At 38.0% G+C, this 12,049-nt stretch overlaps 2 protein-coding genes and 1 non-coding gene across 3 annotated transcripts; 1 reads left to right on the top strand and 2 right to left on the bottom strand.

Moving 5' to 3' along the window:
* Positions 1-3,657: 3,657 nt before the first annotated feature.
* TRNAE-CUC (transfer RNA glutamic acid (anticodon CUC)) lies at positions 3,658-3,730 on the bottom strand. The gene has a single exon. It is a non-coding gene; the product is annotated as a tRNA-Glu (tRNA).
* Positions 3,731-5,716: 1,986 nt separating this feature from the next.
* On the bottom strand, positions 5,717-9,450 carry LOC141819415 (putative serine/threonine-protein kinase At1g54610). Its single transcript, XM_074706718.1, has 8 exons — positions 8,280-9,450; positions 7,717-8,001; positions 7,318-7,635; positions 6,894-7,121; positions 6,712-6,809; positions 6,537-6,618; positions 5,993-6,397; positions 5,717-5,899 (listed from the first exon to the last, which is right to left on the bottom strand). The coding sequence occupies exons 1-8, from the start codon at positions 8,691-8,693 to the stop codon at positions 5,765-5,767; spliced, it is 1,965 nt and encodes a 654-aa protein (XP_074562819.1). The 5' UTR covers positions 8,694-9,450; the 3' UTR covers positions 5,717-5,764.
* A 798-nt stretch (positions 9,451-10,248) lies between these two features.
* Positions 10,249-11,061, top strand: LOC141819417 (uncharacterized). Its single transcript, XM_074706719.1, has one exon. It carries the CDS (start codon positions 10,428-10,430, stop codon positions 10,944-10,946), a length of 519 nt encoding a protein of 172 aa, XP_074562820.1. The 5' UTR covers positions 10,249-10,427; the 3' UTR covers positions 10,947-11,061.
* Positions 11,062-12,049: the final 988 nt, after the last annotated feature.

Below are 12,049 nucleotides of genomic sequence, written 5' to 3'. Positions count from 1 at the left end.
CCTATTTATTTATCATGTATTTATTTATCAAATGAATTGTTAAAAATTAGTGAATTTTTAGGATGGGGGTGATCTTGGACTTCGTTGGACCCAACTTTGTTATCGTCAACAACTTTGCTTTTGGTGCAGTAGCACAAGCTACATACCAATTGGCAGAAGAGATGGGGTGTGTGCTCATTCCATGTTTTCAAATTTTAATGCATTGCAGTTTTGTTACAAAAAAACAGAGAACATGAATACTTGTTATTAACTGAGTGTGTTCTAATGCATAAGATGGGGCATATTTCTCTCCTCAGCAGTTTGCTTTAATTATAGCTCGTCTAGCTTACTTCATTCCTTGAACAAAATTTCTTTAGCATCCAAATTATGTTCAATTATATGCTTGAGTTTGTGCAATATGGGAGCTAACAATCAAAATAGCAATACGTGCAATATTCCTGAAGAATTATTTTGTTTATAAATAAAAAATTATTTTATTTATAATTTTTCATATTAACAAAATAAATATATTTTTTAATTTTCTTTTCTAGAAAATAGAAAACAGTATATCATACCAAACACATTTTATGTTTTCTAAAAACTAGATCAGAAAATAGAAAAACAGAAATAAAAAATAAAAAATAAAAATAAAAAATAGAAAAAATTTCAAACCAAACACTCTTTTAGATTTTTTTAAAGATCAAATAAGAAGATTAGAGTTCAAATTTCATTGGGGATAACCTTTGTTCTCCATATTTGATTATCTTGGTTCGCTTGATCTATCCAACATCACAAATTCAATTGACTCCTATTGGCTCAGCTCGCTTGATCCTTCAGCTTCGCCCTGTTGCTTTATTACTCCAGTTAGCTCAGCGTGTCTGATCCTTGCTCTTTAATTTTAAGATACTAAATTATTTTATTATCGCGGTGTAAAGAAATTTTTCCCCTTAAAAGTATTATAATGAAGAAAAATAAGTTATTCTATCATTTCACTTCAAATTAGCCATTTAAATATGAAAATGAAATCGTAAAGGAGATGAACTGCGATCCCGGCCGTTCATTGTGAAAAATCCAGGCCGTTTATAAAAAAATCACTGTAGCTTCTCTGCGTCGTCGGCGTTCTCGCCACTGCCGCTCCCCCGTCCGGCCACCGGACCGGCGGCGATGGATGCGCAACTCACCGGCGCCGGACTGGTGGCCGGATTCCGGCCGGAATCCGACCGTGATTCGGCCGGAATCCGGTTGATTTCCGGCCGACAGTGGCCGTTGGGCACTGTCCTGTTTTCGGTCGGATTCCGATCGGATTCCGGCCGTAATCAGGCCGGAATCCGATGCCGGAATGTGCACCGGCGAGTTGCGCATCCAACGGTCCGAGTCCGGTGGCCGACGGTGATCGGTGGCGCGACGGCGCGACGGCGCGACGGCGGCGGAAGTGGGCGGGGGTCGGCGGTTGCGCACGGATCGCGTAGGGATGAGTCGCGCGGGATATCAGATATATATATATATATATATATATATATATATATATATATATATATATATATATATATAGGAATTTGATATCCTGCGCAACCGCCCGATGCGCGATCGTGCGCGCACCGATCACAGCCGTCCATTTCTCGCGATTGCACAGTGTTTCTCCTCGGACGTTCGTCGCTTTCCGGCGTCCGTTCATCGCCGTCCGACCACCGATTCCCGCCGGACCGGACCCATTGGAACCGCAACTCACCGGCGGTCCGGCGGGTGCCGGAGTCCGGCCCCGATTCGGCCGGAATCCGGCCGGATTCCGGCGAAATCGGCCACCAGCGCGTCTGCTGTGTTTCGGCCGGAATTCCGGCCGGATTCCGGCCCAATCCGGCCGGATTCCGGTGCCGATGTGTGCGCCGTCGAGTTACGCTTCCAACGAGCCCGGGATGGTGGCCGGCGGTGACCGGACGGCGAAGAACGGCGGCGATGAACGTCGAGAGGTCGGGCGGTCGCGTATGGGTGTCGGGTTTTTTCGTCGCGCGGGATATCAGAACTCTATATATATATATATATATATATATATATATATATATATATATATATATATATATATATATATATATATAGTTGAGTATATACATGAAGGGCATACATGAATCGATTTGAATCCGGATCTATTAGGTGAGAGTTGAGTATCCTAACTAGCTAGACTGTATGGATTGATATCTAATGACAAAAGCATTAAATATTTAATTGAATTTGCGTATATTTGCTAACGAGATTGCTATGCTACGCGATAACCCCGTGCGCGATCCGTGCGTGACTCCCTGACCCATCGCTGTTGTCGTCGTCCGACCACCGCCTCGACCGTGATCGACGGGCCACTCGCCGATGCTTCGGCCGGCGCCAGAGCGATCGACGTGCCACTCGCTGACGCTTCGACCGACTCCGGATTTTAATCGGATAGTGGTCGAAATCTGACGAATTTGGTCGGAAACAGGGTCGATCGTGGTCAGTAGTGGCGCGCGCCACTGCTGACCGCGATCGGCCCTGTTTCCGATTGAATCGCGATCGTCGGATGGTAGAGGACGGGCCGCCACTGGCGGCTACGATCGGGCCGGATTCCGACTAAATCGCGGCCGGACATCGACTGAGGAAGGACCACCATGCGACGGCGGCCCGTCCTCTGCCGTCTGACGATCGCGATTCGATCGAAATTCATGCCGATCGCGGCCGACAGTGGCTGCGTGCATGATTTCGCTATTTCCGATCAAAATTCATCAGATTCCGACCACTATTCGGTCGGAATCCGACATCGGACGGAGTGCCGACGAGCTGTGCGTCGATCGCGGCCGAAGGAGAGGTCGGCGATGGTCGGACGGTGCGACGAAGGTGGTGGGTCACAGGTGTCACACATAAGTCATGGATTTCTCGCCGTGTAACATAGCATTCCTTTATTTGCTAATACCTTTAGGTGAGAGACCAGTATTCTATAAAAATGATAAATCCCTGTCAGTCTCGTGGACTCAATCCCTGGGGGTGGCCGGCCTGGTCCCACGGAAGTTTCCCACCGACCACCAGGGTAAATCGGGAAGCGCATACGGCGGCCAATCCAGATGCCCAGCATCCTTTGATTGCGTTCCCCATTTGGAGGAAAATTTCTACAAATATACCGTAGTTGGGGATCGAATCGCAAATCCCTAGGTCACAACCCGAATGTCCTACCATTGCACCATTGCTCCAGGGACGAGAGACCAGTATCCTAAGCAACTAGACTTCATGGATTGATATCTAATGACAAAGGCATTAAATATTTAATTGAATTTGCATATATTTGCTAATACCTTAAATTTTTTCAGCCTACAACTACTTAATTAATTTACTTTCGACTTACAGTTAATGCACCTACTATTATTAAGATATGTTTCACATATTATTATATAATTAATTTCGGAAACCCGGCAAGTATAATAAATTAGATATACTTCTTTGCTAGAATCTCTTTATATTTGCTTTGTCTCTATAATAAATTAAATATACTTCTTTACTAAAATCTCTCTATATTTGCTTTGTCTGTTTCTTTTTGTTTTCTAAAATTTATGTATCTATTTATACAGTAGAGCGAACTCTCTCACTATATATCAATCCTACATCGGATTATATAAAAGTATATATATATATAAATGTACATATAGATTATCCAGCAAAAATTTCCGTTGCCGGGACTTGAACCCGGGTCTCTCGGGTGAGAGCCGAGTGTCCTAACCAACTAGACTACAACGGATTGACATTAACTCTCAGGAATTATCTATTTCATATTTTCTAATACCTTTAATTTTCTCAGCCTACAATAACCCAATTAATTTACTTTTAACTTACAATTAATGCACCTACTATTATTAAGATACGTATCGCATATTTTTATATAATTGATTTCAGAAAACCGGAAAATTTTAAAAATTAAATATATTTTTTTGCTAGAATCTCTCTAAATTTGTTCTGTTTCTTTTTTTCTAGAATTTTATGTATCTATATATATACAATTACAGTAAACTCTCTATATATATCAATCTTACACTGGATTCTGCAAAATTTTATATAAAAAAACATCATTGTCGGGACTGGTCTAATGACTCATTACATATTTAATTGACTTGGCGTACAATTTGCTAATACCTTTAATTTTCTCACCCTAAACTACCTAATTAATTTGCTTTCAACTTACAATTAATGCACCTACTCTTATTAAGATATGTATCACATATTATTATATAATCAAATTCGGAAAACCGAGAAGTATAATAAATTGTATACTTCTGTGTTAGAATCTCTCTATATTTACTTCATCTTTAAATTTAACTGAGTACTGGATTAAAATTAAATTGAATTAAATTAAATTGAATAAATTGAATTTTTTTAAACGAATCGAGTTGATCGAATTTTTAAATAAAAATCAAATAAATTAAATCAATAAAATATCGATTAATTCAATAAAAATTAAATTAATTAAAATTTTAAAAATTTATAGATTAATTAGAGATTTATATATTTACTTATTTAGAAATTTATTAATTATTTTTTATTTTAATTTATTTGATTTATTCAATTTAATCAAATAAAAATATTTAAAATTAAAATCGAACTAAATTAATCGATGTAATAACTTTTTTTAATAAAAATAGAAATTCTAAAATAAGTTAATCAAAATTTTAAATTTAATATTTAATTAATCAATTTTTACTACCTCTAACTTTATCTGATTCTTAATTATTATTAATTATTTTTTTACAATTTTATATATCTACCTATATATCAATCTTAAAAGTTGACTATAAAAGCATATATATCTATATAGTTCAGTATATAGATAAGGTATATACATTTGTCTATTTTATCGTGTATATACACACATTTTATATATAAATATGAAAAAGATTCTGAGATTATAAAATGGAGATAGCTATATTAGTACGAGATCTTTTGGGTAAAATTCAAAATAAAATCATAAAAGCATGAACCCAAAATGAATAATATTATACTGTTTTAAAATATACGTGGATTCAAATCTAACCTAAAAAGATATTATGCACGCATGATCAGTAACTGCATAATCACTAAAACGTTCGTTATACCTAAGTAGCTACAACTGCAACAAGTAGCAAATTTTCTCAGATATATAAATCCGCAAGGTGCTTGGTCTTTAAAGGATATTGGTTTTTACAAAAGCAAACATTCGGTCGATTTGGTTGGAACGAATCTGACAAAACTAAGGATTTTGCGGAGAATGCAGCTGAAAATAATTCTGTGAGGAAAGATGTGAGCTCAAACCATGGCAATAGCAAAAACCAAGGCTTTGATACTCGCATAGTTCTAATAGATGGAGAGAAGAACACTGTGACAGACAACTGAATTGTTCGACAGGCAGAGAAAGAAGTTAGTGGAAGGAGGAGATGAAGGCTTCGGGAAGAATATGGAAATTTAGTGGAAGGAGATGAAGGCTTCGGGAAGAAAATGGATATTTGATTAGTTGGAACTAGCGCACACGATTTTTTTGCTCGGATTTGTGAAACAAACTTTTCCCGAAGATATCTTCCAATCTTACTCAGCATTTTTCTTTGGATTATTCAATTTCTTCAGTGAACGTGAATTCTTGTAAAGGTCGTTCTGAAGAAGTAAAATTAGGAAAAATGAATCCTATTAGGTTTTTTTTTTTTTCATAATGATGTACATGTTTTGAAACCAACAACTACAAATTAAAAATCTACTACACTGCCATGTTTTAGTCTATAATGGAGGAGCTAGGTCATTTCGCTCCTCCTCAGAAGTTCTTCCGTGATTTGCGCACAGCCTGTTGGATATGTCTCTCGTGTTCCTTAAGCATGTCTTCGACATTTCCACCTGCCGACATCAATGGACCGGAGTAATGAATTCTTCGTATTCTATTTCCATATACCTGCATTGTCCATTTCAACATCATCAAAAGAGCTAAAGCCATCATCAACCAAGAAACAAAGACTTAATTTTGCTTGGAATGTAAGTTTAGTACCTGTGCTGGTTCCTTGGCTATGACTATGTCATCTTTCTTATGTTCCGCAGGTTCACCTCCATCAAGCCGATTTCCTATGGAACCAGCATTGCCTCTCGCTGCAAATGAACCTGAGATGTCAGAGAAATCAGCACCACCTTGGTGAGGCCGACACAACATCTGTGTCCTTAACTGAGGGTCATTTGGCACCCTCATTGAGCTATATGTCCGGCTCGAAGCATGACTGAGTAGTTCTTGGTTCCTCTTCGTCCATGTAGAATCAAATGCATTAGGGTGCATGCCAGAATGAGAGAAGACATTGTGCAATGGTCCTCCAGGTAGTTCCATTGGGAACCCAGAGCCTGTGCCATCTTGTTTATTGTACTTCTCGCTGATGCTTTTTCGATTTGCATTTCCCTGTGGGTTCTACACAGAATATTTTGAACAAAGGAGAAGTGTCAGCTTTAGGCATAAAAATGTGAACCGGAGCCTAACAAATTAGCCTTATTATGCCGAAAGATGTCAAAGAAGAACTAGATCATCAAATGCGTGAATGAGATATTACTGGCACTTCTGGGGCTGGCGTTGCTCTTGAAACCCAGTTCTGTGGCCTGACAGATTCAGATGCACGTTCAACTTCTCTTTGCCTGCAAAAATTCAAAAATGAATCATGCTTGTATTTTCACTTAGTACAAACAGAAGAGATTTAGCTATGCCGAGTAGTGTGTAAGAATGCATACCTCCTAGCCTCATCTTGAAGTTTTGCATCATACTCTTTGCTTGGAGGATATTTAGGCAAACTTGAAGGGTCACAGGCAAATGGCATTGTTGAGAAGAACTGAAAAGTTATGAAAATATTCAAGGGATATGAAAGTTTTAATATCCATTTACAATTCACTATAGATAAAGAGTCCTAACTCACTTCACTTTGGAGGGCTGTGGCAGCTGTTCCCCTTTTCTCTGGTTCAATAGCAAGAAGAGAGCCAAGGAGAGACAAAGTTGAAGGTGGGAAATCTTTGAAGGTCTCAGCAAAGCAACGCCTGTACTGATGCTGAGGTTTGAATATGGTCACATGGGCCAGCTTTGATTTCTCCCAGTACTCTTCTGAAGGTGAACCACAGAGCTTGAAGATCTTATGTAGTTGTTCCACCTAAAATGGTGAAACATCAACAATTCAAGTGAGAACATTTGAAGGAAAAATGAAATTTGACGAGATTGAAAACGGAAAGTACTAGTAATGTCAAAAAGTGACTTTATATAGAAAGCTTTATATTTCAAGGTAGATTTCTGCATTTTATATTGTCCATTTTGCTAAACAATCAATCGAATGAAGAAAATAAGCATACCTCAGTTCTTCCAGGCATGATTGGCCTCCCAGCAAATAATTCTGCGAGGATGCAACCAGAGCTCCACAAATCAACAGCAGCACCATACTCTGTAGCACCAAGCAAAAGTTCAGGAGGCCTATACCACAAGGTTACTACACGGCTTGTTAACTGCTGTCCTTGGTCACCCGTGAATAATGTTGCAAGGCCAAAATCTGCTATTCTGAGTATGCCACTGTTGTCGACTAATAAATTTGAGCTTTTTATATCTCGATGCAAGATTCCACGACTATGACAGTGATCAAGGCCTTCAAGCAGCTGCTTCACATAACACTTTATCTGAAGTTGATATCAGACTGATCAGAGAAGAAATATTCCAAGAATGGATATAACTGCTCAAATCTACCTATATCAAACTACCTGCGGTTCAGTGAATCTGACACTAGATCTTGCTGCAAGTCCAGCTAGATCATGCTCCATATATTCAAATATGAGATACAAGTTGCAAGACTTCCGTGATGTAATTATTCCTTCAAGCTTTATGACATTTGGGTGATCAAGTCTGCGTAGAATATGGATTTCCCTCACCATAAAGCGGACACTTTCAGGATCCATATTAGCAAATCTCACTTTCTTGAGAGCAACAACTTTATTGGTCTCAAGATCACGGGCTCTAAAAACATGACTATAAGTTCCTTCTCCAATCTGAAATACAATAATTCAACAATGACCATCCAAGAACTTCAATTACCATCATGAAAGAGCAAAGAAAACTGCATAGTACAACCTTCGCCTTCTAAAATATGGCACTATCAGTTAATGACATTAATTCTGCAGGGCCTAAACCAATTGCGAGGCATATTAATGAAATGACAGTTAGATGCTAGATAGATATGTTGGCAGTAAAAACCAATAAGTAAACAAATTCAACCTAAGGAATACATGGGAATTCAAAAGTATAGGTGGAAAAAAATAACTCAAACCTTATCTAATTTCTCAAATGATTCACCTCTCCTGGGTAACCACCCATTTATTGCTTCCCCAGCAACATCTGCAAGCCAAGAAGGCCATCCTGCCACAACTTGCTCCCCTGTAAGCCCATTGAGCACACTATCGATTCCCAAATCATCTGCGATGTTGTGAGAACCCCTAGCATTTGATCCATTTTTATGCCCTCCAAGATCAGTAGTGGGTCGTCTCTTGTGCTCTCCAACATGGCCGGTACTATGGGCGACTGTGGAATCCTTCTTTTCATCTTTCTCCAAGGAGCCAGAGGAGCCGATGTTCGAATTCTCATGTTGCTTGGATGAAAATTTAGCACTTCCACTAAGTGTTGAAGTAAAGATTGTAGCCACAACTTCATCTTCAAGCTCGCCCTTGGAACAAAGGCAGCCCATAAGCAGAAACTATACGAGGATCTCTATCTTATTTCCATTTGCAAAAGATTAATAATACACAGTATAGCGTCATGCAGGTTGATCTAAAAACTTGGTTTCTAGCTTCTAGTCTGGAAGAAAGGGGGAAACATCAAACGGAGAAACCACCGGCTCCTCCCAAATCTCAAAGAATACGCCAAAAATCGAACTTTTGCAGCGCAAGAGCTTTCTCCAATCAAGAATGTCTAGACATCGAGGACGAATGCTCGCCACGGGAGAATAAATTCAATGATCTCAACAATCTCGAAAGCCCTAACAAAAAGCTACTACCTTTATGAGATCAAACACAGAAGAAAAGGCGATCGAGAACAGAACCCTAGCCCGTCAAACCACAGAGGGAGCCAACCGTGGGGGTCCGGTGGAGCCGGACCAATATCCAACCTAGACAAGGGAATCACGAGGAGCAAAACGGAAAAACCGGGGATGTCAAGGATACTTTGGCGTTCGTTCGTCTCGCGGTGGAACTTTCCCCAACGCAGGTGGCTGATATTCTTCATTCCGCGATGAATAGAGTAGAGTGAAAGGCGGAGACGATGATCGAATTAGTTTCGTTGATAAAATGGCTAAAAATGGAAATGTGACCTCGAAACAAACGAAGGCGGCAAACGGAACCAGAGGAGGGTTTCTCGGATGCTCGAATGTCGCCGACGCGGAGGATCTCTCTCTCTCTCCTTGCTCTTCATCTTCTCATGGCCGAAATCGCTCGCCAGCGGGTTGGGCATCTCCTCGGATTTTGTCGAGATCTCTCGTTCTTCTTCCACTTCGAAGTTTAACTGCGCTATTTCAAAATGCCTTAATAATTATAATACGAATATGATTATCACTATACGTGTAAAAATAAACAAAATAAAAGGCCCTAGTTATCATTTTCATTAAAAGGCGGCCTCCTTTAAAAAACCCCTCAAAAGGTACTTATGCTCCAGCAGATATTAACTATTATAATCTATTGAAAAAAAATGCTTTAATATTAAAAAAATCTTTATCAATTTTTTAAAATTAATTAAACTTAATTAATACTTCGAAATAACTGTTTTTAGCTATTAAATATCTACTATTTAATTAGTGCAATAATTTAAAATAATTTTAATAATATTAAAATTATTTCTAATTAAGTTTTAAAGTAGCATAGCAATAGTTTTAAAGTAAGTTGACTATATTAAAATTATTTTAATTAAATTAAATTTCTTGATTATATTGGTGATTTTTTATATAAAAAATGCTTTATATATAATTTTTTATTAAATTAAAATAAAAAAGAAAAATAATTTAATTTAACATAGTATAATAAGGCTGAAATAAAGATTTTTTAGATATTGTTTTAAAAAAAACATTCGAATAATTAGGTATGTTTTTTTATTTTTGCCCTTAATTTTTCCTTTTTTAAATAAAGTATGACATGCTAAGTTAAAAGAAATAAAAATAATATTGTACAATATTATTCGTCCTCTCCTCGGTTCAGTCGAAATTTATTTTCATTTAAAATTAAATAGCTCCGAAAATCGAATTTTCGCCGAAGTGCACGATGGTTGCGACGGCCCCAAAGTCAAGGAAGCGACGGGCCAAATAGAAAGAAGCAAGAACTCCTCCTCCTCCTCTTCTACTGTCCTCCTTGATCCAAATTCCGAAATTTGGAAAACAAGCATCAACAAGATCCTCTTTTTTTCGCCTCCTCCCTCTACAAATCCTTACCCTTCCATGGATTCACCCTCAAAATCCCACCTTTTTGGCTCTTCGATCCGCAAAGCTCCCTTTTTGGCTTTCCTACTCTTCCTCTCCCTTTCCCCTTCCCTTGCTTCCGATGAGCCGACGGTCTACGAGATGCTGGAGAAATACGGCTTCCCGCCGGGGATCCTCCCCCAGGGCGTGCAGGGCTACGCCTTGAACCAAGATGGGCGCTTTGAGGTCTACCTTAGCGGCGACTGCGAGTTCAAGGTCTCCGGCGGCTACCTGTTGCATTATAAGAAGAAGATATCCGGCACGGTCCGCTCGGGGGAGTTGACCGGCCTCGGAGGAGTCAGCGTCAAGGTCCTCTTCTTCTGGTTCGGGGTGAACGAGGTGGTGAGGAGCGGAGATGAGCTCCTTTTCTACGTCGGCCCCCTCTCGGCTTCCTTCGCCTCGTCCAACTTCGAGGAGTGCCCTGCCTGCCGCTGCGGACACGATTGCTCCGCCGCCGACGCCGACGCGGACGACGATGTTTTAGTTTCTGGTTATTAGTGTTCCTTTGTCGTTTACCACTGCTGCAAAGCTTGGAGCTTTCTTTCTTATGAACCATTATTTGTTGAATTATATTCTAGGATTATTCCATATCAATTGGTCTTTTGATATGTTCTATTTTGGCTCATGAATTCCCTTTTCTTTTGGTCTTTTTTTTTTTTTCAATTACACATCGTTGATAATCTCGAATTAAATTTTAAAGAAACGACTCCACGTTTCAGGACTATGAGTAGATATACTTTTTTGCTGGAGAAGGAAGGCTCTTTTTTATAAGTTGATGCGTAATCATTCTGTTCATCTACCACTATAATTTCAACAATCTTAAGGTTTAAGTTGTTGGACCAAAATTAAAAGGAAGCCTCATCAATTATTTTATTTTAAAGATATCTCTTGATTTATAATATATTATAGTAGCTATTGATAATTATTATAAGATATAAAAAAATATTTAATAATTATTATATCATATTTAGAATGAATTTAAAATTTTAGATTTGCATTATATAGAAGCTACCGAATAACTATTATAACGTATAGATGTATTTATGATTTAGAGTTGTAATAGTTATATAGCTTCTATAACTCTTTTAAAATGAGTTTAATAAAATTGATAAATAGTATTTTGATATAATATTATTTAGAGATTTTAAATATTAAATTTTAAACTCACCTTAAATTTATTAGAATAGTTAATTATTGATAACTTCTATATATTGTAGCAGCTATTGGATAGCTTCTATATAATATTAAATTCTAAATTCACTCTAAATGCATTATAGTAATTATTAGATAATTTTTATATATTGTAATAACATTAGGCTTCCATACCGTATAAACTCTAACTTCTAAACTCTAAACTCATCTTAAAATATTATAACAGTTATTGGATAATTTTTAAACGTATAAGAAATAGCTTCTAAATCATACTAAATTAAAATTATTTTTTAAATAAAATTATTGAAGGGATATCCATTTAATTTTAATAGAAAATGAATTTTATAAACGGACGTCTTTTAGGAAGATGTACAAAGACGCCTCTTTTGACCACAGAGATGGGAGACCTTGACACCTATATAACAATGAAGGAACTTTAGAAATCATTA

This window comes from Curcuma longa, unplaced genomic scaffold (assembly GCF_044706935.1).
Source record: "Curcuma longa cultivar G26 ecotype Majalengka, Jawa Barat unplaced genomic scaffold, ITB_CL_G26_1.1 contig_5912, whole genome shotgun sequence".
In the NCBI taxonomy this organism is placed as follows: Eukaryota; Viridiplantae; Streptophyta; class Magnoliopsida; order Zingiberales; family Zingiberaceae; genus Curcuma; species Curcuma longa.
This window is presented reverse-complemented; position numbering and strand designations above follow the sequence as displayed.

Bases quoted from the DNA above. Each gene is read 5' to 3' on its own strand.
- LOC141819415 (XM_074706718.1), bottom strand. From the start codon at position 8,693: ATGGGCTGCCTTTGTTCCAAGGGCGAGCTTGAAGATGAAGTTGTGGCT. The intron at 8,002-8,279 runs GTTTGAGTTATT...ATTGTATTTCAG, and splicing joins CATTTGAGAAATTAGATAAG to ATTGGAGAAGGAACTTATAG. The intron at 5,900-5,992 runs GTACTAAACTTA...TGGACAATGCAG, and splicing joins TAGCCAAGGAACCAGCACAG to GTATATGGAAATAGAATACG.
- LOC141819417 (XM_074706719.1), top strand. From the start codon at position 10,428: ATGGATTCACCCTCAAAATCCCACCTTTTTGGCTCTTCGATCCGCAAA.